This window comes from Convolutriloba macropyga, unplaced genomic scaffold (genome assembly GCF_964194025.1).
Source record: "Convolutriloba macropyga unplaced genomic scaffold, txConMacr16.3 SCAFFOLD_1137, whole genome shotgun sequence".
NCBI classification, from domain to species: domain Eukaryota; kingdom Metazoa; phylum Xenacoelomorpha; order Acoela; family Convolutidae; genus Convolutriloba; species Convolutriloba macropyga.
The window spans coordinates 36,488-64,107 of NW_027450906.1; the positions used below are offsets into that span (position 1 = coordinate 36,488).

General features: G+C 35.5%; 1 protein-coding gene across 1 annotated transcript in view; it reads right to left on the reverse strand.

The window, feature by feature from the left end:
- LOC142356257 (uncharacterized) overlaps window positions 1-24,328 on the reverse strand; it is a gene marked incomplete at its 3' end in the record, with an annotated part of 60,574 nt that extends 36,246 nt beyond the window's left edge. Inside the window, exons 1-12 of the mRNA XM_075408202.1 lie at window positions 24,245-24,328; window positions 23,407-23,611; window positions 22,508-22,633; window positions 21,692-21,953; window positions 15,815-15,933; window positions 15,154-15,370; window positions 12,899-13,016; window positions 12,196-12,467; window positions 11,531-11,647; window positions 8,164-8,340; window positions 4,155-4,372; window positions 284-397 (exon numbers count right to left, since the gene is read on the reverse strand). Of these exons, the coding sequence (XP_075264317.1) occupies window positions 284-397; window positions 4,155-4,372; window positions 8,164-8,340; window positions 11,531-11,647; window positions 12,196-12,467; window positions 12,899-13,016; window positions 15,154-15,370; window positions 15,815-15,933; window positions 21,692-21,953; window positions 22,508-22,633; window positions 23,407-23,601 (1,935 nt within the window). The remainder of the gene's footprint in view (window positions 1-283; window positions 398-4,154; window positions 4,373-8,163; window positions 8,341-11,530; window positions 11,648-12,195; window positions 12,468-12,898; window positions 13,017-15,153; window positions 15,371-15,814; window positions 15,934-21,691; window positions 21,954-22,507; window positions 22,634-23,406; window positions 23,612-24,244) is intronic.
- Window positions 24,329-27,620: the final 3,292 nt, after the last annotated feature.

Consider the following 27,620-nt stretch of genomic DNA (forward strand, 5'->3'; position numbering starts at 1 on the left):
TAAGGCGAACCCAAATTAATTGGACCGAAGATTCAACTTTTTCACTTTTTCCAGCCCCCCCCCCCCCACCCCACCATCACCGCCCACCACAACCAACAGAACACTTGAACAAAATTTTTGATTGCCTGTTTTTATTGTTTTATCACCTTGAGTAAAGTCAACTATTTTCTTGCTATCGCTCTCACTCATTATGTCTATCCATTAAAATTTATATTGAGGGTCATAAATTACAGGGAACCAAAAAAGAAATCCTTATGACTGAAGATGTGACAAAAAGTCATACCTTGGGAAGATTCAAATCTTGCAAGGTGTCTTCAACGGGTTCTCTAGTTGTTGTTGACTGATTAGCAGCGACACTTTTGCAGGTAGACATCTCAGACATTTTGATTCTTACAAACTAAAACACACCGTTTTATATCTGTATATTGAACCCGTGTTGAGGACAACGACGAAAAAACGACAATCTTAGTGTAAGAAATCGTCGTTTTCGTCGATTTCTTCGTTTTCATTAGTTTCCGTCGTTTAAGTCGTAGGAACAAGGAGGATTGGCTTCAGCTGTCCTTGACACAGAAATGTTCCAAAACCCACTGGATAAACAATTTTGAAGGGAAAAAATAAGTAAATAAAGCAAGCAAGCAACTCTATTTTCCCCAGGGGAAAAGAAAATTTTTGAAGATTGCTTTCAAGGAGCGATTCACTTATAAAAAGTTTTCAAACCACAAAATGCTGGCAGATTGCCAAAAGATAACAATAATAGCTTCGCAGACCATCAGTCTCAAATTATCAATGAAAAAATTAGACATAGAAAACAAAGAACAAACAGCTTTTTTACTACTTTTGGTATCTTTAGTTAATTACGAATTATTAACTGTAAAGCAGCCCTCAACTAACTTTCAATTGGATTTCGATACCTTCAATTACCGCAACTCTTATAAACAAAGTTGCAAAAGTTCATATTAGGAAGAAGAGAAATTATTTTGCAAGCACAGTACTGAAAAGTTTGAAGTGAGCAAGACGTCATATGGTGAATGAAAATCTTGGCAACGAAATAATTATGTCAAGACAAGACGTAAATTTAAACAAATTGACGTAATCACCAATATTTTCAGGATAACAGCAGCTTTTGAAAAACAATGAAGCATACATTGTCGCGCATGCAAATTTTTTTATAAAATCGGAAAAAACTAAATTATTTTAAGAAACCTCGAAATAATTTTCTCCACTACTAGTGGTTCCAAAATTATCAAAATAAAAACAAAAAATAAAAAAGTGTTTATCAAGCGTTCAGAATACCAATGGATAATCCTCCCAACCATACATATATAAACAAGCGGAAAGACTGATGATTTTTGATGTAACAAAAATGAACTTGAAAAAAAAGTGCAATCGAAAAGTTTCCAAAAAAATTTTCATGAAAGCCAAAAACAGCTACTATTTATTGGAATTATTGTATAACACGTTCTATTGAACAGTAGAAGGTAGATAAAATCCGTTATTGAAACCAATAGGGAAATGAATGAAAAAAATTAGCAACATTTGAACGCAAACTCACTTAAACTGATGAAGAACAAATGCTTTCAAAATCAAGAAAAAGGTTAGCTACAAGCTGTAACTACTAAACAGTTTGTTATCAGGCTTCAACGATAACTAATGAAACCTGTCGCTTCATTAGAAGACCGCACAAAAAACGAGTTGAACTACTACGTTAATTGTTTTGAAAACAATTTGTCAGAGACAAAAATTTCTCTGGAAAAAGTTAAAACCAATAGACAAGTTCATTTCTGTTTCATTAAAACTTTTTCGATACTATTTGATTTAAAAACAGAAAATATCAAAATTTTATTTGCAACAATAATTATTTTTATTCACGAGTTCACAGAAAACCACCGGGACCTTTGTGTACTTTTATAAACTATTACTTGCCCAATGAAGGATTCAAACAAATGAAAAAAATCACAATTGAAACACACATATTACGATTGAAGAATTGAGGAGGAAAAAGAACAAAGAACGACAAAATCAGATCTCAGTGTATTGTTCTCGAAAACCCAAAAACTCAATCAAGAATTTTTTTTTGAAAAACTCCAAGCGTTAAAACCAGCTGTCGCTTTTTTGTTTTTTTTTCTGTATATTGTGAATTTTTAACTCATCGTTAAAACTTGATTATGATCACTTCACTTTGAGCTCAAATATCTGATCTAAAAAACAGAGAGCTCGCTAGTAGCCGTAAAATTCTGCAAGTATTAAAAAGACAAGAGAAGTCCAGTAGCTTCTATTAGCTAGAGATATTGCAGCTAATAAAAAGACTGCGGAGTAAATAAAGCAAAGTTAATTTTTGTAAATTTTAAGTGTTTTCATAGTAAAAGGCTTTAAGGTATTTGTATGTTCCCACAAAAGATATCGGTCGTTCACAATTGACCAAAAAATAAAACTCAGGGTAGCATAAAGGTCCAAACCCAAAAAACTTGAAGTTTTGGAACTATTATCCCATCATACAGTGGAATCTGATCGGTCAATAAATTCTCGAAAAACTTATCCCATGATGAAAAAGTTCTTGAGATATTTTTTTTGCTTTTGTGTAAAATGAACATAGCCGGCAGATTGCCGGAAAATAGCCGCGATGGACGCTCGTGGCCTTCCATGAATTGAAACACCTAAAGAAATAAGATAGACAGATCGACCACCAGTCCTTTAATAGACCACTAGACTTTTTGGGTTAGCTTCGGACTGTCAATTTTTTGACACATACGTTCTAAAAGGAAGAAGCCCCTAAAGAGCTATTTCAAAATTGATATTCGAAATCATAAACTCAAGACTAATAATCAAGAATTAGGGCATATAAGATTGGCACTACTTAGATGCACACTATTAACTATAGTAAATCTTCATTAAAAATTAAAGTTCCATAAGTGAGTTCAGAAGTCATTTTTTTAGTGAGGTAAGTCACGCATTTGACCTAAAAGCAGAAACGACGTCACGTACATAAATATTAACTGCAAAGCAATAGAAGTCACTGAAGTCAATTCCAAGAAGTCAATTCCAAGAAGTCAGGTCGTAAGAATCATCGATGGAGACGACGAATTAAAAATCATAGCAGGACAAGACCTGAAATACAATCCAAGGAATTGGATGAAAAACAGACCTAATGTACCTGACCAGCAGATTAATTGAATAATCCCAGCCAAAAAGACAAAATCTCGAAAGTTGAGAAACTAAAAGAATCAAACTAAACAAAAAAATTTTTTCCTAAAACTCTTGAAGCTTTTAACCTGAAGGTCATTTATGACACAATGCAATATAGTCATTAACTCACGCAAAAAGACTTGAAAGAGACTAAAGGTAGATAATCTCGGGAAAAAAAGGCATGCTTCAAAAAGAAATGTGAAAAATGCTTCAAATGAAAGGGAAAAATTAAAGATATTTTTCGAAAATTTGTCTGGAAAAAATGTTCAAATTCATTTCTTCTCTGTGGAGTTGTCTTGTAACTCATCTGCAACATTTAAAAAGTTTCGTTGGCCAATAAAGATAGTTAAACACAGAAAATGACAAAAAATTCAAAAAACTTGAAAGCAATAAAAAAAATTAAATTGCAAGCTTTATTTAAAAAATTACACCACTCTAAGCACTTGAATGACTACTAAAGCCCACTTTGGGCTTCTAAGCACTTCTGCACCACTCTAAGCACTTGAATGACTACTAAAGCCCACTTTGGGCTTCTAAAGAAACGTAATGCCCAATGAGCTTTACATGTTTGTCCCGTTTCGAAAGATCAAAGTCCTTGAAAAATGTGTGAACACATCTAAAAAAAAACACAGCGCCCCACTACAATTCAAATTCTTTGTATTGTAAAAAACATTTTCTGAGATTCAGTCCCTATGCGAGAAGTTGTCGGTTTTTAAACATAAGAAATCGCCGGTATTGTCCTTTTTTTCTTGGCAAAAGCGACGAAATTTCGTACGTTTTTTTCGTCGGCATCATCGTTTTTGTTCGGTATTTAACATAAAAAGATTCGGTATTGTCGTTTTCAACGTGGACTAATTTGGATACTACGTCACGCAGAAAATCGTCGATTTTTAGAGCAATTTGATGATGATGTAGTAGTGCCCAAATAAAGCTACCCAAGCTCCGAACAAAACGAATAAATAAAAACAAACCTTGTCCTTAACGCAAAAGAACGTGAAGGCTCCGAAGCAGTCGGTCACGCGCACACAAACAACAATGCTCCAATTTTTGTTCTTGTCCCCGAAGGAGATTTTCTCGTTATAAGGATTCTCTGGGCCGCTGTAGAGAGCCGTTTGCTGCACCTCGTAAGGATCCAATGTCATCAATTCTTGTTCCAAAGGAACGTCAAGCATGTTGGGCCCGGAGATCTCTGCAAATATTCGTCTCTCAAATTCAAATTTTCATTAAACCAGGTAAATATGTCCTGACTGCAATCTGGCCATATTTAGCGGGAGAAGAAAGATTTCAATTGAGTGAAAAAATAAGCGCGTCCAATTACAGAACCGTTTTGAATCTGGAGCTGCACGTTGTTTTAACCAACTCAGTTATAGACCTCGTCTTATGCGCCGAGCCAACATATGTTGATGGATCAAGCCAAGATGTTTCTCGGGTCTGAGTAATGACTTTTCGATTCAGATGTCTTGATTAGGAACAAATGTTGAACATATGCTTTCTGAGTCGCCACAGATTTTCACGATTCATGTTATTTTCACTGTAAATATTCAGTTTTTGTTCCGACCCCACTTGTGGGGGGGGGGGGGGGAGGAACTATATACTCAAAAGGGTTTTTTTTGTTCAGTCAATTTTGGCCGATCGATATATTCATCGTTGTGAAATGTGAGTGGTATCATTAAAAAGCTCGTCCAGCGTAGAATTCGAAACTAAAAAGTTTTTTTTGAAAATCGTTTTTTTAGAGGAGTTATCGAGGATTGAAGTTTTGTGTGAAAACGGGATAATTAGCATGATTTCGCTCACATTTAGTGAAATTTTCAAATTAAGATCTTTTTTAATAAAAATATTAATTCAAAATTTGATTTCATGGCACAAAATCAATCTATTTCGAGTCCCTAATGGACCAAAGGCAATAAAAAAGTCTAGTTATGGTCCCATAGGTAAGTTAACTATCAAAAAAATTCAAATTATATTTGAGAGTTTTTTTTAGAAATTTTTCATATCTTTTATGTCTTCTTAAGTCATCCATAGACTACTCACTTCTCATACCGAGATTCCGTTGATGAGAAACCTGATTTACAGTCTAATGAAGCCCATTGAACAAAAAATTCGTTTTCAAGTAATCGCTCGTGTTTTTTTTTTGGCTTCGACTCATAGTTTTCGAAATTTTAAATGAAATTTTGATTTTCTTTTTGAGATTTCCCTAAATTTTTGGTGTCCTATGGCATAGACTCTTTGATTATAAGTGCAAAAAGTTTCGTAATGAGCAATAATTGAATCTATCTAGAGCTTTGAAAGGACAGCTAACGGCTGTCAAGAATTTAAAAGTGATTTTTCGAGAATTTTTTTTAGCCTTAACCGATCCTAAACATTTTTCGTGAACTGTAAGTCAGTCTCAGTAATGACAGGACCCCCTTCCTTTCTCTTGAAGCCAAAATTAATCTGGTTAGTGGTTCTATCTTCTAACTATTTGTTATATGACTTCAATGCCACAAGACTTGAAAATTGAAAAAAAATTGGATATTTTCTTATTATTGTTTCTTCGTGAAATCTTTTCACATTATCCTGATACTGATATCTCTCATATTCTAGAAATTAAACGTCAAACGCATCATGTTTAAAGTTTTCAGAGGAAAGCTTATGGTTTAAATTGCTTGGACTCTTTCTTCTCGAACTTTTCTATTGAAATTTTGGTTGTTGCCTGTATTTGTTGTTGCTTCCATAGCCATAAGACGTATTGTGATGTCCTATTGATCACATTTGAACGACTAATACCTTTATCCTCCAATCGAGGCAAAAATGAGCGTAATTATTGGCTTTATTTCAAAGCTATTGAATTCAATTGCTGTTAAGACTTTATAAAAGATTTTTCGGGAGTTTTTTTTTAACATTAACCCATCCTAAACTTGTTTTCGTGGACTGTAAGTCAGTCTCAGTACTGACCAAACCCCGAAGTTTCTACTTAAACCAAAATCTTCCAGTGGTTTTATCTGCTAACTATTGGTGTTATGACTTCGATTCACGAGTTTTCATTATTTTTATTTTTTTGGATATTTTTTCTCATAATTTTGATTCCTTTTGGAATTTTAACACATTATCCTATTACTGATTGCTTCATTGGCTTAGAGAAGACGTTAAGTGGATCATACATATAGTATTCAGAAAAAAGCTTACGCTTTAAATGGCTTCGACTCTTTCTTCTCGCACTTTTCTTCCTAATTGTTGGATTTTTGCCTGTTTTTGTTGGTTATCATAGTCAATGTTTTATTGTAATGTCTTTTTGATGATTTATTGATGACAAATATCCTTGTTGTCTCCTCGAGGCTTAACGTAACGTATTTGTGAGCTTCCATTGAAAGCCATTGAATTTAATTGCGTTGATACTACGGGTTTTCTCAAAAATTTCGTGGTTTTAAAGTATTTGTTCATGTTTGTTGATTTATTGGAGTCAAATTGTTAAAAAGAAGTATCCCATTGCTGTTAAAAATTAATTGAAAGTAGAAAAGTTTTAATTGAAAAATTCATTTCTAAATAGCTTCGACAATTTTCTTTCTCAATTTTTTTTTCATTTCGCTCTTTTTGCCTGTGTGTTTTATCCTTTAGGGACCAGTTTCATAAGCTTGTAATTACGGATCGAATAAATTATGTTACCCGAAGCAGTTAGTTCATAGCGAATAGACTTGAAGTTTATGATATTATACATTTTTAAGACTTTTCCGGATTTTTCATTTTTTTCAGGTTTTGTGGTTCGTTTCGTCAATTGTATTTTTTTCATCATTGAGAGGTCCCATACAATTACTTGTTTATTAAAAATTAGCAAGTCTACCAATATTATGACGTAATTGATGTTTTGTTTGTCGGACAATATGCGTTTTCATGAAAAGTTATGTGAGTGGTGTATTCTTTTTCTTTTTCTCTTTGTGTGTTTCTTTTTCCTTGTGTTTCTTTTTCTCTTCCATTAGCACAATCGCGTAATAACAGATCCAAATGATTTTCAAATATAGCCCAATTGAACGTATTAATTCATTCAATATAATTTTAGCTGAATTGGTATAATTTGAAATCGGAATAGAAGTACATAATTTTCAGACATTAGCTAATTATTTTAATGGCACCAATAATTTTTGTTTTTGCAATGTTTGTTAACTGCTGTTCGTACTTTTCTAGTTTTTCTGCTTCTTTAGTCCAATCCGATGGCTTAGTCTAATCCAAGTCAGGTCCTACTGTTTTCATTATGACTTTTTAGTAAATTTATCAAGAATTATTTCGTTAAAAGCTAATGATTTTTAAGACTTTTGAAGTTGTTTGTTTGAAAATTGTTAATTGATCTTTGAATATCGCCTCTTTATTTTCCCTGTTTGTCAACTTTGTTACTCAGTCGTATTAAGGAAAAATACTATCTGCAGCGTAGTTACGAAAAATTAATTTTGTGTAGTTAGGGTTTTGTCTGATTGCAATTTGACGTTGATACTAGGTGCATTTAATTTTTGACATTGAGTTTATGCCATGCAATTTTTGTTTTTGCGTTTCTGTTTTTGTTGTTTTTTTCTCGTAGTCTTTTTAATGATAGATGTCCTTGTAATGAGGCATGGAATTACTTAATTAATTAGTAGTTTGGTTGTGTAACGATTTTTTTAAACTCAAACATCTATTTTTGTTTATCTCTTTGCCAAAAATTTAAGTCAAAAGACAGTTAAGTCAAAAATGTAGATTAGCGCGGGTCGGAACATCATGTGCGAACGGACCGCACATTAACGAGCCTCCTTGTTGAAATTTTATGATTTTAGTGATCTTTTCCGTTTGTACCACCCCCCCCCCCCCCAGCTTAGCACTCCCCACACGCACGTTCCATACTTTTACATATTAATTTACTATGTAATGACACGTGCTCTGTAATTGGAGGGAGCATTACGTACTTGGGGGGGGGGCAAACGGAAAAGATCCAATTTTAGAAATAATAATTTTTTTTTTTGTAAAAAATAGTCTCACGTATAATCTTGTAGGACTTGATACAATTGTCATCTGGATCGGTCCAGTTGTCAAATGAGAATCGCCAGAACATGTAGTTTTCTAGACAGTTGCCATACTGCATGACAGGAGCGTGTTCCATTCGCAGGTTGCCGCCCGTTGGAGGTAAGTTGAGAATAATAGCCATACCAGCCGTTCCTAAACTCAAACAATTTTATCTCTTGAAAATCAACAACCAACAATCCCCCCAATACGTTTTGAACAACCTAGCCAGTTGTTTTTCTAACTTGGACTGACGCCTCTCGACGTTTTATCCGTGTTTTTCTTGGCATAATTTGTAACTTTTATTCATTAAAGGCCTGTTGTTTTTTTTTGCAATTTTTCTGAAAGTGAAGAAGGAACTTCTTTTTTGTCAAAAAATTTCTCCGCTACGCCTCAAAAACAGCCATTCACGACAACGTTTTGCTGCTTTTTCTGATCAACAGCTAAGTGCAGATAGAAAAATGATCCTCATGTAAAAAGAAACACCTTTCCAAATCGTAAAAAAAAACAGTCCAATGCAACTCAATTTTCCTATAACATAGATATTTGCGGTATTTTTTAATCAATCAAAACTTTAAAAAAAGATACTCGAAACAACAAAAACTTTGCTAAAAATTAACTAAAAAGAACAAAATGAGAAGCAAAAACATTGGTGCTGCTTCAATTTCAACTGATTGTCCTTATTTCCCGCAAATATCTTCGTGAAAAAAGTCACCAAAACAGTTCTTCGTTTTCAAATGAATTCAAGTTAAAAAACAGAAATTTGGCTCAGACGAAAATCAAACAAAAACAACGACACTTTCAAACATTTTTCAATTTAATCCAGAAAAAAAACTTGAAAACAAAAAGTTATTTTTAAAAAAAACAGTTTTAAACAATTGCTTGGATTATTATGCGTCATAAAATTCAATCCAGAAAAATGATAACCTCTGTTTTTTCTTGAGATATTGACTGACTTAGCAACAGATATTGCACTCAATTCTAGTGATAGCAACGGAGTTTTTCTGTTCTCATATTTTTTTATGATTTCAAGTACCACTCCATTATTTCACGCTAAAATGGTAAGCATAAGTGAAATTTCGACTGATGAAAATTAACAGAACCGGGAACAATTGATAATAAACTTTATTTCTCCCCCGGGACAATTTATCTTTACCTGATTGTCCAATTGCCTTGAGACGGGCAATTTCAATTTCAAGATTGTTTTTAAACACAATGATTTGCAGCATTTGCTGCATTAGCTTGAAAATGGGTGCTTCATAAAATTTACTTTACACTCAAAAGTATTGAGTTTCTGAAAAAAATGAACAATGAAAAACTATTTTACAGCTCAATAACTTTTAAAATCCAATATGATATCCAACTATTTCGAATTTTTAAAAAGAAACCAACAAAAAAGTTTAGAGAGTTCCTGCCGCCAAACGAGAGATAAAAAACCCTCATATTTCAATTTAGTCAAACAAAACTTTTATAGAAGAGCCAGCTGTATGTTCATGGTTTCGTGATGTGATACATATGTGAAAATAAAACAAACATATTTTTGGTCTTCGTAAAATTTTACGCTGTGGCATCAAGATGTTTACTTAAACTAATATCATCAATTAATGTTCTATCAATCAGTTTTGCTTCCAATTTCCGAATAAGTTTTTAGAAATTCTGAATTGTACAGCAAAAACGCAAATTTTCCTTTTCAATTCCACAGAAAAATAAAATTTTAGAAAAGATTAACCTTGAAAAACGAAATTAGAAACGTACTTTACACTTTAACTAAATTTCACTGATGCTTTAATAGTGACAAAAGATGCCGGCTATCTAAATTTTGGTGAGCAAACATGTCAAACATTTCATCTTGAATTATCTGAAAACGAATTAACGAGGTTACAAAATTACCTAGATTTTTAAAAACCTAGTAGTTAATCACAGCTACAGAATTAGTGCAATTTCGTTTTGAAAATGTTGTTGAAACTTGCATTGGGCTCTAAAATTTTCAGCATGAATGATAAAAATTTTGGCACGAGTTTCTCAGATAATTTCAAATATATGATGATGAAATTCATTGCAGCTTTTGAAAAATGTCAACAAAACAGAATTCAAATTTTTTGAGTATTTGAGAAAAGATACGTTTTAATACAGGAATTTTACAAAACAGGAACCAAAGGCCGATGGTGTTTTTTCTTACACAAATATGTTTGAAATTGCGCTTAAAAACTGTTTAGGGTTTTTTTGGCTTTAGTTTTTTCTTGTGTAGTGTCTGTGTAATACTATTAAGACTTTTAAGCATATCATAGATTATGTATATGAAATAAAAAGATTAAGTTCTGCATATATCATCAGTCTTCCTCAGTTTCTATTGAATCAGGTAGTGATGAGGGTACTAATTTTGAGTTTTTGTGTTACATTGACTGCAAAAGAAAAGTGCAGTATCAAATAGGAGCTTTGTGACAGGTATATTTGGGTGATCTCAGAAACTTCATTCTCTATCAAGTGAACTTTGAGGAAGTGCAAGCGTTTTCTTTTGTTTATTTTTCTCTTTGAAAGTTTTGAAAGCATGTCATTGTAAAAGACAGTCTGTTTACTTTGTTACAAAACGAAAGATAAACAACACTAAAAACTGAGCTCAAAACTTGACGTAAAAGTTTTCAAGTCTTGGCCAACTCGGCAAAACTTATTATTTGATTCAAGATGTGCCAAGCCTGAAAAGTGACATGATCAGATCCATACAACACTGATTCAAGAACTGCAATTTCACTGAATCAGTACTGATTAAGAGTTGACGTTCAGTCCAGGCAGACTTCCAAATTATGTATAATGAGCAACCAGAGACTTCTAGAAAACATAATGTTCATATACTTTTCCGGTTACAATATTTCATTCCTTAATGGGATTTTGGATCTATTTTGTTTTGCCCCCCTCCCTCCCCCCCCCCCGTTTAGTAGGCTCATATTTTTTAAGCCCTCCAGAAGCACGTGCTATTTGCTATTTTCTACATAGAAGCGTGCTACATAACAACATATATTATGTAACTGGGGGTAAAAAGACGGGGGGGGGGGGGGGGGGGAGAAACAGAGTAGATCCGGGATTTCTCATATTATCCTTTACAGATCTTTAATTGGTCCTTTGCATAAAATCTTCTGAACAAATTGAACAGATTTGGACTGGGAGGTGTGTAATGGTGACCTTACATAGGGCCGCTGCAAGAAACTTTAATTTGAAATTAGTATTTTTCGAATAACATACTGGATGTTACCAACAGAAAAGTTAACAAAAAAATTCTGGCAAGATAATTAAAATAAAACGATAGGCATTTGGAATATTTTTGAAAATTTTTGGTCTAAATGATTCTTACCACAAACGCTTGTTAGACTTTCTTCATCTGCCATACACACAGTAAGTCCCAAATAGCAGTCGGTGACGCCTGCACGTGTTTGTTCATACAACAGAGCAGTCGGAACTCCAATGTTTTCTAAAACAGATCAATTAGCTGCCCCCCACCATTTTCTGACTGGAAGTGGTCCAGTGGACAGACCTCATGATTTAGAAAGCTATAAAAAATGCAAGCCCTTATTGAGTATAAAATTTCTAGCCGCAAAATTTTTCTGAAAGGACAATAAAGACCGTGGGTGAAATGTTTGAACTGAAAATACTGAGAGGCAAGTGAAGAACTTGATACATGGTTGAAGTAAAGGGTTTACTTTTTGTCACCCCTGTTGGTATAACCCCACATATCACCCCCCAGTGGTCCGTGATGTAAGTTATTATGATTCTAAAGAAAAATTACGCATTCTGGCAACTAAGTGTTACTTTTTTATTAAGCGCGCAATTGTCTTTACGATTTTTTTTCGTAATTTGCTTTGTTTTCTTTTTGAGGTGAAGTTTCATTACTTAAGGAATTGATTTTCCATACACGGCTGTTTGGTTGGGTGTGGCAACAATTTATCAAATTTTCACCAAAATTTGTTGCAATAAAATTTATAAAATTTAATTTTTAATTAATATAAAAATTTAACTTACGCAATTTATTGTCCACGCGCAATTTCGTGTTCGGCTGCAGCGTTTCGTTATTGGTGAGCGTGATGTAATCATAATTCACAACATCAGCAAAGTCAATCGGAGGAGTGACGTCATTTCTGAGACACCGAAAAGTCCACTCGAAGGTTACTTCTTCGCAATTTGTAGTGCCGATACAGTCACTCAGTGCACGGAAGGTTCCAATAGGGTTTATCTTTTGGGCTGATCTCTGATCTGGGGTGATGTCTGGTTCTGCTTGCGTTCCATTTCCAGTTCTACGTCAAATTAATATTAATAAGAAGCAAGATTTTTCAAGAAATTTAAGAAATGCATTCAGCATGGATAGCTTTTTTTGCGGATAATCCTGCCGAAAAAAATGAATTCAAGGGAAAAAATTGCAAAAAAATGCAGAGGATAAAACAGTATCAGTAATGTACCGGGGTATGCAGCCATATTGCAGGCACCCTTTGAAAAAGAATCAAAAAACTCTAATAATTTAAAGAACGGCAAAGTTCTATAGCTCCAATTTACGAAAATTGGATCCAAAAAAGAATAAATGGTATCCTATCAAATTTCATTGAATGGTATCTTATCAAATTTCATTGTGGCTATGTTAAGAATATAAAAATTGAAGAACATTTTTGAATATCTGTTGCTTTTTTATGTTTTTTTTCTTCGATAATATATGAGCTGATATTTCACGTACATGATTTTGAACATTGGCACTTGAGTTTCAAAGAAATTGATCGTTATGATAGCTCGTCCTGTTCTGTTGTAAGGGTCCAAAGTCTTCCTGAATGTAGCCATAATCTCACAAGTCATACCTGTTCAAAATTTACATTTTTTTTAAAAAAAAGAACACTTTATTAACCATAACAGTCATAACAAGTAACAGAGAGTTTGACAATTTTTATAATACTGCCTGGAGTGTGGTTATTTATTTCAGTACATAAGTGTAATCAAATTAAATTAAATTAAATTAAAATCTATCATCCTTGTTGATATGAATTGCGGTAATTTACGGGGGTGGGGGGTTGTGCCACCACAGATAGGATAGACCTTCGTAACACAGAAAATATTTGGCTTTAAAATTTATTTATAGCTTTCGGGGGGAGGGGGGAGGGGGAGGTTGCAACCACGGATAGGATAGAACTTCGTAACACAAAAATATTTAGCTTTAAAATTTATTTATTACTTTCGGGGGGAGGGGGGGGGGAGGTTGCGACCACGGATAGGATAGACCTTCGTAACACAGAAAATATTTAGCTTTAAAATTTATTTATAACTTTCGGGGGGAGGGGGGAGGGGGAGGTTGCGACCACGGATAGGATAGAACTTCGTAACACAAAAATATTTAGCTTTAAAATTTATTTATTACTTTCGGGGAGAGGGGGGGGGGGAGGTTGCGACCACGGATAGGATAGACCTTCGTAACACAGAAAATATTTAGCTTTAAAATTTATTTATAACTTTCGGGGGGAGGGGGGAGGGGGAGGTTGCGACAACGGATAGAATAGAACTTCGTAACACAAAAATATTTAGCTTTAAAATTTATTTATTACTTTTGGGGGGAGGGGGGGGGGGGGAGGTTGCGACCACGGATAGGATAGACCTTCGTAACACAGAAAATATTTAGCTTTAAAATTTATTTATTACTTTCGGGGGGAGGGGGGGGGAGGTTGCGACCACGGATAGGATAGACCTTCGTAACACAAAAATATTTAGCTTTAAAATTTATTTATTACTTTCGGGGGGGGGGGGGGAGGGGGAGGTTGCGACCACGGATGGGATAGATCTTCGTAACACAGAAATTATTTGGCTTTAAAATTTATTTATTACTTTCGGGGGGAGGGGGGGGGGGAGGTTGCGACCACGGATAGGATAGAACTTCGTAACACAAAAATATTTAGCTTTAAAATTTATTTATTACTTTCGGGGGGAGGGGGGGGGGGGGGGGGAGGTTGCGACCACGGATAGGATAGACCTTCGTAACACAGAAATTATTTGGCTTTAAAATTTATTTATTACTTTCGGGGGGAGGGGGGGGGAGGTTGCGACCACGGATAGGATAGACCTTCGCAACACAAAAAATATTTAGCTTTAAAATTTATTTATTTATTTCTGCTCAGGGTCTGTTCAGCTCTGCCGGCGTTCTCTGAAAATGGCAGACGTATCATGCGTGCGCCAGAATCAGACACGGGCCAGACAAAAATCGGGCGTGGACCAAACAGACTTTGACAACGCTGTGCCAGGTTGAACATTCCCAAGGCCAGACCAAACAGACACAAGCCAGACCCTGGGCCAGAACGAGCAGACCCTTGTCCAGATTGAACAGACTTTGGTTACCCTTGGCCAGACTTAAACCCAAAAATCAACTTACATTATTTTTTTTCAAATTACTCTGTTTTTAGCCGAAAACTTCAAATCGAAGAAACAAGGAGTATTTAACAATCGAAATTCAGTGTATACTTAATCGTATATCTTTACGTTGCTAATGGCTAAAGATCGGCTGCATCTTACAAAAATTTTCCATTCAGGGCTCAAAAATGTTTTGTGCAGAAGATTGGCTACGGCAGCAGTGAGCTGGACTGCTGGGCTTTGATCATTCCAAATAGTTTGTTTGGACGCTGATCAGAGCTAACTTTTTTAAAATAACCTCTCCAAAGAAGTTAAAAATAGGTATGGACCTGACCGAGCAGACCAAAATGAGTCATGGGCCAGACCGAAGAGATCGAAAAAAGTTATGATCCAGGATGGAGCCACCCAGACTCCGTCCAGAATATTGTAGAGGGTCGCACCGGACCGATTCCCTGTCCATGACCCAAGTCCGTCTGGCCCATACCTGAGTTGGGTCGTAGAATTCATACTTGGTACATTTTAGTACGTCTAATTGTTGAGACGTCACCATATATAATTATCAATTATAGAGGGGAACACATAGTTCCAAGAAAACCATCTCACCAGCTCGTATCCCATCAAAGTTGCCTGGAATCAATCGCATCTCTCCTCCTTCCACTTTTTCGTCACTGATCCGACCAGGACCATTTCCCTCCAAACCACCCAATGGATTTGAATCTGGGTCCCTCAAAGGGAGGTGGGTCCGTTTCAACTCACCTGAACTGTCCGTGGGGTATTCTTCAGAACCGCATCGAGCGAACCATTCAAAGTCGGCGAACACCTGTACAGGACCGAGAATTCACATGTTTGCAGTCTTGTTTAATGCATGAAGGGATCTTTTGCGTTTGCCCGAGCCCCCCCCCCAACTTAACGAGTGCCTAGCATGTGCAATCTTGGTGTTTGTTGCACATTAACACAGAGAACATTTTTGGCGGGGAAAGGTAAAAAAAATGTACGAAATGTGGGGAATGGGTAGAAAAACCCGCATGAAAGTCTTAACATTAAGTTCATTAATTTAGCCCTCCCTTGAATTGATAAAATTTTATTCGTTCAATTCATCAATATTTTATTTTACGTTCCTTTGGCACATTTCCTTGTAGGTTTTGGAGAGAAACATGACAATGGACATGGGTTGTTAGGGGTCAACGGAACATCTAACTATAATTCCTAAAATTACGACAGTATTGCTCAAAAATTATCGCTATAATTTCAAGAAAGAGCTCACTCCCGTGTCCAAGTCGAAGTCCAGAGAGTACTTTCCAGGGTTCAATATCAACTCCTGGTTCATTCCAATATCCACATTTGTAAGCGAGAAGTACATCTGACCAAGAAGTTTGTATGGCACTAGGAAAAAAAAGAGACAAATTCAGTTCAAAACAAGATCAAGTTTTGGATCTATTCTGTTTCGCCCCCCCCCCCAGTGTTTTTATGACCCCCAGTTACAAATTATGTGTCATTATATAGCACGTTATTATGTAAGAAAATAGCACGTGCGCCTGGGGGTCATAAAAAATTTATGCTCACTAAGCTGGTGGGGGGCCGAAACAGAATAGATCCCAAGTTTTTAATAATTTGAATATTTTTTGGTTCTAGTTTGTCAAGTGTCTAGGAATTTGAAATGATGCTCCAAGGTTGAGCCGGCCGAGCTCTGTAAGAAATGACCTCTTTGGTGTGTGAAGATCCGTTTGCAGTTAGCTGCAAAATTATGCAGAATTTCGGATCCTTTCCGTTTGTGCCCCCCTTCACCCAGTACGTTTTGCACCCCCAATTATAGAGCACGTGCCACTACATAGTAAATTTTTGAGTCTTTCCAATCATAGCCCCCCAGCTTAGTGGTCAGATAACCTATAGCACCCCCCCCCCCCCCAATCATGGTAATTATACCATAATGGGGGTATAATTTCATGGCGGGTGGGCTAAAATGGGAAAGACCCAAATTTTTATGTAAAAATATTGCACGTGCTGCTCTGGGGTTCCAATAACATGACCCAATAATCTGGGGTTCGGGACACAACCGGAAAATATCCAAAATTTCAGTGCTCTGCATCTCACAGGAAACTTTCAAATTGCTCGACTTTGAGCATACCCGTACCTAACTGTTCAAAAAAATATTCAAATATAGACGATTTTCCTTAGATTTTGCATTCCATTTTAGGTATTTAATGAACATATTAGGCATTTAATTGATTAAAAATCTTCTCCATCTGCGGAATTAGTCACATCTTTTCATATTGCTGAAAATCCATTATTTTCAGTTCTAATTGATTATAAACCTTGCAGAGCGGATTGAGACACTTGAGACAGACTATTTGCTATTGGTTCTTCTTTTACCACCAAAATCTAAACAATACCACCAAAATCTGAAAAATACAAAACTCTTTTATAATAAAAAAGTGTCTCTTTGGTAATTATCCAACGAAATTCACAAACTGAATAGCCGAAAACGTTGTTGCTCACGAGTCTTATCAGCTAATTATAGCACACTTTACAGTTCGATCAGCCAAAAACATTGCTCCTCACGAGTATTAATAGCCGAGTTTATTAAACTTTAGACTCCAATTAGCCAAAAACATTGTTGCTCACGAGTATTAACAGCCGATTTCAATGAACTTTACAATCCGTTTAGCCGAAAACACTTTTGTTCAAGAGTTTTAACAACCAAGTTTATTAAACTTCACACTCCGTTAACAAAACACATTGTTCCTTACGAGCGCTGAAAGCCGATTTCAACCGACTTTACACTCGATCCGCTCGAACAATTTAAAGTTACGGTATTATTATCCCAGAAATCGGAACACATTATATTTGATATTGAAGAAAATTTGGCCAGGAACAAATATCAACACGTTCCATTAGAATAAATAACACTTGTATGCACATTATTGAAGAAAGTTCCCGAGTTTTATTGAGTAAACAGTTGAAATATTTGATTACTAAAAATTAGATCAGAAGTATTGCCGATCTTTTTTCGCCAGGTAAAAAAAAATTACAATCATTTTTTGAAATTAATCTTTAGCTTCGTGGATGCACGAAAAAACTTCATGGCCAGAAAATCTTTTGGCAGCTCAACCATTTTTGCACCCAGTTACACGATTTTGTTCGAAAGTACAGCATTTCTCAAACTCAAAAAAAAAATCACAACACGCACAGAAATCTTACACTGTAGCCAGTTTTGTTATAGAACCGTCGATAATTTCAAATTTTTTCGTGCGTTTTGCAGAAAGAATTTTGTTTATTTTATCTTAGATATAACTGTTATCTGATGTCTTTAGACGTATTGTTGTTTTAATGGGATTTAACAAGGAAAGAACATCTTTCCAAATTGAACAATGTGTTTTTTGTTAGAAGCAGTTTGTAACGACTTGGGTGTTGACTTTCTGTGAGCGAGTTGTTTATCGCTCCGCATCTACTGGACAGTTTTTGGCCCGCAGCTTCTGTGGAGTGGGCTGTTTTCGACTTGGACTCGGTGTGAAGTGGGCTGTTCTTGTCTTGGATCTGGTGTGAAGTGGTCTGTTTCCGGGTTGAACCTGGTTTGAAGTGGGTGGTTTTTGGCTGGGACCTGATGTGAAGTGGGCGGTTTTTGGCTTGAACCTGGTGTGAAGTGGGCGGTTTTTGGCTGGGACCTGGTGTAAAGTGGCCTTTTTTGGCTTAAACCTGGTGAGAAATGGGCGATTTTTGGCTTGAACCTGGTGTCAAGTGGGCGGTTTTCGACTTGAACTTGGTATGAAGTGGGAGATTTTTGGCTTGAACCTGGTGTGAAGTGGGCGATTTTTGGCTTGAACCTGTTGTAAAGTGGGCGGTTTTTGGCTTGAACCTGTTGTGAAGTGGCCTGCTTCCGACTGGGACCTGATGTGAAGTGGGCGGTTTCTGGCTGGGACCTGGTGTGAAGTGGGCGGTTTTTGGCTTGAACCCTGTGTGAAGTGGGCGGATTTTGGCTTGAACCTGGTGTGAAGTGGGCGGTTTTTGACTGGGACCTGGTGTGAAGTGGCCTGTTTCCGGCTTGAACCTGGTGTGAAGTGTGCGGTTTTTGGCTGGGACCTGGTTTGAAGTGGGCGGTTTTTGGCTTAAACCTGGTGTGAAGTGGGCGGATTTTGGCTTGAACCTGGTGTGAAGTGGGCGGTTTTTGGTTGGGACCTGGTGTGAAATGGGCGATTTTTGGCTTGAACCTGGTGTCAAGTGGGCGGTTTTTGGTTGAACCTTGTGTGAAGTGGGAGATTTTTGGCTTGAACCTGGTGTGAAGTGGGCGATTTTTGGCTGGGACCTGGTGTGAAGTGGGCTGATTTCGATCACAGTTGAACTAAGCTGATTTGGAGCGACGTGATAAAATTAAACTCCGAGAGAATGATCTGTCACAGAATTAAACCGTGAACAACGCATTACAGTATTCAATTTTTAAGGAATTATATTTATATTTCAAGTAAAACAAGGCGGCTAGGTAATGTGCGATGGCACATAAGGTTCCGACCCCACCCTTCCATAATTTTTTGCATAATTTTCTACCAAATGAGGAACAGATAGAAAAACCCAAAAATTATCTTTTGGAATCCCAAAAAACTAAAAAAAACCCAAGTATTTTTCAAAAAAATTATGTATGAACGATAAGATAGCCTCCAAAGCAAACAAATCAGTGGGGTAAAAATTGATGCATTAGATTGCTGTGATATGCCAATATTAAGAAAGCGAGTCAAGACGAAGAGCAAAATCAAACAACAACAGCAACAACAAACATTAATTACATCAAAAATTTTACGTCCGTTTTAAAAAACCAAGCTTAATAACAAATTCAACACACCGTAAGATAAAACTAAGACTCAACAAAATAACTTAAAAATCACCAAAAAAGATATGGGACCAGTCCATAAAAAGGTTTGGTAACAATTAGACAAAAAAGAACAAAAACAGTAAAGTTAAAAAATTCGCTTTCTTTTTTTAAATTATTAACTTTAAAGTAATGAAAACCGTTAAAAATCAAGTAAAATATCCTAAAGGCGTGCAATAACCAATGCTTCTATAGAAGGGCATCGGGACCTGACCTTATTCATTTTTTAAGCGGCTAAAAAGAACAAAAAAACAACAAACTAAAAATTAATTGAAACTTGCCAGAAAACGCTGTCAAAACCTTCAAGCCATATTTTGGCCCTGAAAATATATTTGATTGCGCTTTCCTCAAACACCAAAAATGTAGTATGTGGTCATTCATTAGTGAGACTAGGTAACAAGTAGACAAAAAAGAAAGAAGGGCAAAAGTATGTAATACTCTTAATTTTTTTCGAAATAAAATTACATCAGAAGTCAAAAAAGACTTTAATTACATAATGATATGTTCAAATAGGGCCGTTTATTCATCCATAGGAACCTCTTGAGACCTGCAGTTATCCAGAATATGTCTAACGTCTACAAAAAGAACGTCAAAAATGACAAAAATCAAATTAATTTATTTTTTTTTTGTGAAAAACCGGTGTCGAAGCCAGTAAGGTCATAACGAATTCTTTTTTATAAAAAATTTGAGGACACTAATTCTATTTGACACCTTCCCCTGACATCCACAATGTCATATTTGAGCTGTAACTAACTAACGAGATTAGGTAACAAAAAGAAAAATAAAAAGAAAATTGCGAAGTTAAATTTTTTCTAGTTTTGGAAAACGATTCTTTTCAAAGTCAGGAAAGCCATCAGCTATCCGATAAAATCAGAATATCGGCTCAACTATTCTTCCATGAAAACCAAAAAACCTATCACTATAAGAGAAATTTCATACGACCGAAATGACAAAGTAAAAATGACAGTTAAAGACAAAATTAAAATTTTCAATTACTTTCTTCAAGAAAGTGTCGAGGCCGTTAAAACGATAATCTATATCCTTCAGGGTTTTAATATGTTACATTGTGGCTTATTTTGAACCCTAATAATGCGAAAGGACTCCGAAAATTTATAAAAAAATTCAAAAAGTAAATCGAAATTTCATTAAAAAGTTTTCCTCCGAAAAACTATTTTTAAAGTCTTATTAGTCATTAGCTGTCCTCTCAAGTTACTACGTAGTTCGTTTACTGTTCCTTAAGAAGCCTATTGTTTTTCTAGTCATCGAGTCTATGCCATAGGACCCCGAAAAATTAGTAAACTTTCAAATCTTTCGAAAATTTTTTTTCAAGTCTTAACAGCCATTAGCTGTCCCCTCAAATTACTAAATAGGTTCGCTTAATGCTTTTTCGGAAGCGTATTGCAATTCTAGTCAACGAATCTATGTCATAGGGCTACAAAATCTCATTAAAATCTCAAAAAAAAGAATCAAAATTAAAAAAAAATTAATAAAACTCAGAATCGGAGCCATAAAAATTGCCCGATTCCTTAAAAACTAATTATTTGTTTATTGGGCATTACTTGACGGTAAATGAGGATTGTCAGGAACACAACCTGGATAATAAATGTGACTAGTCTCCAAGTGACTTGAAAAAAAAAATAATAAAAAAAACATGAAAAGGTTTTTAAAAAATCCAGCTCTCAAATGAAAATCGAGGATTTTCTATAGTAAACATCACTATGAGACGAAAACTACCCCTTTTATGGCCTTTCGTCTGTTAGAATCACAAGAATGTTCCATTTATAGCAGAAAATGTAATTTTGAATTGATATTTTTTTCATAGAAAATAGCTTAATTTGAACAAAAAGTGAACAAAATCATGCCAAACTTAACGTGTTCACGCAAAACTTTAAACCTCGATAATTCCTCAAAAAACACGAAATTCGAAAAAATCTTTTTAATTCCGATTTATACGCGAGACGAGCTTTTCAATGATACCACTCACTCTTCTCTACGATGAATATATCGATCGGCCAAAATTCACGGAACAAAAAAAAACCCATTTGAGTATATAGTTCCTCCCCCCCACAAGTGGGGTCGGAACAATAAAATCGATTATACAAGTTTTATATTTCGTTTTATTCAAATTTATTTTTTTATCAATTAGAATTGAATTTAATCATTTTTCCATTGATTTTATTTGACAGAAACGCAAATTTATTCTCGCTTTAACCAACTATAAAAATTATTGTAAAGCAGATAAATTCGATTATTCAATTCACTTCTTCAATACGGGTAACTAACCAAGTTTGAAGTAAGTGAATGCGTAATTTTGATACACGGGGCTGAGGTATTCCACCAGCATCTTAACATACAGTGTGCATTTGTACACCCCGTACTTCAGACTCTTTGGGGGTATCATCAGCTGGACTGAGTCATTGCCTGGAAACTGTGGAATAAATTCCTGTCCAGAAGCTTTTCCTGTCAATTCATTGAAAGCCTGACATGTCCACCATTTGACATTTTGCAAAGTGTCTTCGCAGTTGACTACCACGTTTCCACTCAGCTGAACACATTATATTGTGTCAGAATTTAGTACCATAGAACCGTCTAACGTCGGACGAATTGCTCTCGCTCGCACAACTGGCAACGCACACGGTGTTTATTGTGCACAAAATTCTTTTTGGGGAGGGATTCCAACGGGCGACCTCTCGGATGAACTTTGAATTCGTTACTTCAAAAGTCAAAAGTTATTAAATTATATCGTTATATTGTATCAGATTTTCGTAGGTAATACATATGGATTATTTAATTATGTCAAAATTTTTGCCTTGCCTCCCAACATCCCCCCCACCCCTCCCCGTGAACAAATATGTTTTTTTATTCAGCTTTCGCATTGATGATGGTTTTTATGAGCTTATTCTACTTTTAGCCATTACAATTAATTCCGGTTACATATTTTTATGAAGGCGTAAAATTTCTATTTTACAGGGTGTCATACCCCCCCCCCCCGGCTTGAATCTCGTAAATATATCATAATGCGAAGGTTGGAGGATGTAATTTTACAGTCAACCAATGCTTGGGTTGCTTCTTATTAGAATCAATGTTTAAAGCCCTTACGAAGTTGCGGTCTTTTCCATTCATGATGTGGGGGTCAAACACATCAACTCCTCGGTAATCGATGGAAATGAGGGGAAAACTGCACGTGATCGGTTCCTTTCGGGCAAATTGGTACGTCTGGAGAACCTGTGAACAGACAAAGTTTGGATCTTTTCCGTTTGTGCCCCCCAAGTACGTTATGCGCCCCCCCGTTACAGAGCACGTGCCATTACATAGTAAATCATCATAGTGAAAATATGGGGGGTTGCAAATAATATGCGCCCACTAAGCTGGGGGGGGGGGGGGGGCACAAACGGAAAAGATCCCAAAGTTTTTCTTCGGGTTTCTTCAGTTGCTTAATTACAATCAATTGTTTTGAGATTTGAGTCGTTGATCTTTTGGATCTATTCTGTTTTGGACCCTCACCTTAGTAAGCTTATATTTTTTTTACGCCCCCAGGAGCACGTGCTATTTTCTTACATAGTAACGTGCTATATAACAACATAAAATTTGTAACTGGGGGCGGGGGGCGTAAAAACACTGGGAGGGGCCAAAACAGAATAGATCCAATCTTTTTGATCAGCAAACTGATTGGTTTAAAAAATGGCTGCAACAACCTCATAAGAACATAACACAACCTCTAATTATTTTGAAATTTTTATAATATCATCCATGATCACGACATCATATAAGTTTCTTAGAAGATCTTATGGTTTTTGATTTTAGTTATAATTTTAAGACAGAATCTTAAGAGATGTCTCAAGATTGCATTTTTATTTTGTCGGATCTATAAAAAAAATTTTTCGGGACTTTTACTAAAAAGCTCGGGCTTGAAATTTTAGTCAATATGCATCCCCCCGACCTCTCCGCGCTAGACTTTTTGGGCCATTTAACAAATCCAGGCCTGCTTGCTTGCTTACGCTTGAGATTGGGTTCCAACAGAAGGAATTGAGGGTATACGTCACTTCTGCATCTCCGAACACCTTCTTCACTTGTATCACATTCTCACCCACTACTCGGTTGGGCAAACTGGGCTGACCAGTCTCAAGAGTGGATGATTTCCACCCCTCCCAAAGCAACCCCTTCTCCCCGTCTAGACGCTGGTTGCTCTTCATGTACTCGTAGCTAAATAGGGATCTATTCTGTTTGCCCCCCCCCCCCCCAGCTTTGTGGGTTTATATCTTTTACGCCCCCAGGCGCACGTATAATTTTACATAGTAACGTGCTATATAACAACATATAATTTGTAACTGGGGGGCGCAAAAAACACTGGGGGGGCAATAGATCCAATTAGAGTAAAAATATTTGAGAACGCGTCAATCACAGGCAAAATGCGTGGAAGAAACGAAATGAGCAGAAAATATAAACTTTGCTTATTTTCTTCAAAATTATGATAATTTAGATCTTTTCGTACACTTTGTTTGCTAATTCCGTTCACTTTTTTCTCTTTCCTCTTTGAGAAAAGTGTTCAGTTGGTATTGGCGATCATTCATGGTTTCAGGACAACTATGTTTTTTTGCGACTATTGATGCCAGATCATGAATTGAAATAGTGCGACCAAAAAGTTTGGTCCAGACCGTGTATTTATCGTCTGGGAGGGGAACCCCAGACAAAAAATTGTTTAATCATATTTCGACCACCTCAACTCGGGTCAAGATTGATCGCAAGGTTTTGAATTTGAAGTTCATTTTTCTCATCTGAATATATATCTTCCGTCAAAAAATGAAATTAAGGTTTAATTTGAGATTAAAATGTTACGCTTGTTGATTTTTCCATGGGTTAGCTGGGTCACTCTGGTTGTTGCACTTTGAGTAGCCACTCTCCAGACTTGCCAGAGGATCACTGCCCTGTTTTAAAAAGATTACAAAAAGTTATCAGTTGCTTAAAAACTGTTTGCAATTTCATCGCAGCCCTATTGATGAGCAGATTCAAATCTTGACAGAATCTTGTAAACTGATTCAAATGTTAAATTGTTTTTGCAAAAATCTAGGCAGATTTTTTTTTAATTTTGGCAAAATTTCGAATCTTTCTCTACTAAGGAATAAATGCATAAATTTTTTCTCAAATCAAAGTTTTCCTCTATCCGTTTAAGTCATTAATCAGTTCCTATGAAAGCAGCTTTTCGCAATTTCTCTCGGTATATTGTTAAGCAGCGCGAGAAGCCAGAATAAACGCTCCGAGATGACACAACAAACAAAAATAAAACATAGCCGACATATTAACGGAAAAAAGCCGCGATTGACGCTTGGGGCTTTCCATGAATTGAAACAACTAAAGAGATTAGATAGACAGATCGGCCACCAGTCCTTTAATAGACCACTAGACTTTTTGCGTTAGCTTTGGACTGTCTTTTTTGTGAGACACGTAAGCTCTATAAGGAGAAAACCCTAATAGGGCTTTTCAAAATTAGGATATCTTCCGTTGGTGCACCCTCAGCTTAGTGGGCGCATATAATTTGCACCCCTCAGATGCACGTGCAATATTTTTTAAATAATTACTTAATATGTAATGGCATGTGCTTTGTAACGGGGGGGGGCGCATAACGTACTGGGGGCACAAACGGAGAAGATCCCAAAATTAATATTCAAAATCAAAAACCCAAGACTCTAATAATCAAGAATTTGGGCATATATGTTTGGCACTACTTAGATGCACACTATTGACATTTTACCAGTAAATGTTCATAAAATTTATAGTTCCATAAGTGAGTTCAGAAGTCACTTTTTGCGAGAGGTAATTCATTGAAAAAGTCAATTACAAGAAGTCAGGGTAAGACAAAACAAATATCTGTTAGACGAAGTAAAGAAACATAGCAGGAGAAGTCATGAAATACAATTCAAAGGATTGAATGAAAAACTTAGACGTAATCTACCTGACCAGCAGATCAATTGAACAATGCCAGCCAGTACACAAAAATCATTAAAAAAAATTGAGCAACTAAAAGAATCAAAAACAAACAAAAATATACTCATTGTTAAAACTCTTGAAGCTTTTAAACATAGGGCAAAAATTTTTTCATTTAAAAACACCTATTTCAAAAATTTGTTCAAAAACAATATTTGTTTCTGAAATCGGTCCAGTATTATATCTGCAAGACCTGAAAAATATTCATTGGCCCTTGAATATCGCTTAACTCGAAAATGACCAAAAAAATTAAGAAAAAAAGAAATCAATTGCAAATTATTAAAAAAATATTGCTGAAAATTGTAATATTAATATCTTCAGACTCATTGCTGTGTCTCCAGAGGCTATCCAGTAACCCAATTCCAAGCTTTAAAAACTCATTGGCTCATAGATCGATAGGCAATAATTTTTAGAAAAAATTTCAAACTTCAAAAAATAGAAATTTGTTCTATTAAAATGTTGAAAGCCATTCAACCCTAGCAACTATTTGATAAACAACTGTCAGACCCTGGATGAGTTTACTTGGCTACTGAGGCAAAAAAAATAAAATACAAATGTTTTAAAAAAACTTGAAAAAAATTGCAAACTCTATCAAAAAACTTCTAAAAGTCGAAAAGTTAAATTGTTTAAAACAAATCCATTGAGACTAAAAACCATGCAGTAATTTTTTACCAGAACATGAAACAATCTTTTTTGCACATGGGAATAGACGAATATCAAAAACCGACAAAACCTTTAGGAAACCTTAAAAAAACTGAAAAATTTATCAAAAAAATTTTATAAGTCGAGACATTAAAAAGTTAAAAAGCTTTCCATTGTTAATAGAAACTATCCAGTGCCCTATTAACCAACCTCAAAGGAGATTGCCTGGTCTTTGAAACTAGAAAAAGAATGAAAAATTGATAAAAATTTTCAAAAACCTGAAAAAAAGCGAATTTGTTAAAAAAAAATTGCTAAAATTTGTGATATTCAAAAGTTGAAACCTAATCCATGGCAACTAAAAAATTTTCAGTAACTTATTATCCAACCCCTAATGGGGTTTTCTGGCGCCTGGGACTCAAACAACTTGAATACTGACAATAAATATGTCAAGATATATGAAAAAATTTGTAAATTTTGTCAAAAAATGCTAAAATTCTTGATGGCAAAAACTTGAAAACCATTCCGTTACCACTAGAAACTTGCAGTATTCTATCTTCATAGCCTTCATCAAATCCTAGAGGAAGTTTTTCGACTAGGGCTAAAAAACTCAAAATGACAAAAAATTTTACAAAAACTGAAAAAAATGCATAGAATTATTATCATTTTGTGTGTTTGTGTTCGTAGTACCACAACATATAGCTCACAAAATTGTCATAACGAGCAATTTCGTCTCGCAAAAGGCCTTCATCAACTTTTAAAAACTTCAACCTATGGTTAATCAAACAAAAAAACTCAAAAAATAACAAAAAACATGGAAAGTTGCACCATTTTGAGCCGAAAAACTCCTAAAAATGACCTTTTAACCTTAAATTAAGGCCATCCCAGCAGCTGCACCATTATTAGCATTTAGCACTTACGGGGCTATTAAAGCCCACTTTGGGCCTCTAATGAAACTTAATGCCCGCTGGTCTTTACCTGTTTATCCCGTTTTGAAAGATCAAAGTCATTAAAAAATTTTTGAACACATCTTAAAAAAACACAGCGCACCAATAAAATTCAAATTCTTTGAATTGTAAAAAAAATTAGGAGCGCTATAATAGCCGCCTGGAATTGAGGACGCGGCTATTAATAAATAGAAAAAGTTAAAGTTTTGTGCTAATACCGTTTATGAAACGTGAAATTCCTCAATTAAATTAATAAAGATCTTTCACTATTTTTGGGCGCTTAGGCATTCAATTACTCTTGTCTTTAAAAAATTTAAACAATTGGGTTTTCCAAAAGATTCAAGCCTGCTAAATCAGATATTTGCGGAATGTTGTTGAAAATTGAAAGTATAATTATGGTGAAATGAAAAATGTAATTACCTTTGGTTTTGTGTCAGGAGCAAAAACTTTTTCGAAAGCCCTTTTCTGACTGGAATACCAGACAAAACAGAGTTTCTTCGCTGCTACAAAAAATCACTAACTGTTTTAAACATGCTTTCTACAATACGTTGCTCAATTGGTTAAAAATGTATTCGATTTAGATTAGGTATGTTTTTTTAGTTTTCACTTCAACGTATTTAGGCAGACAGAAGATTTCCGTTAAC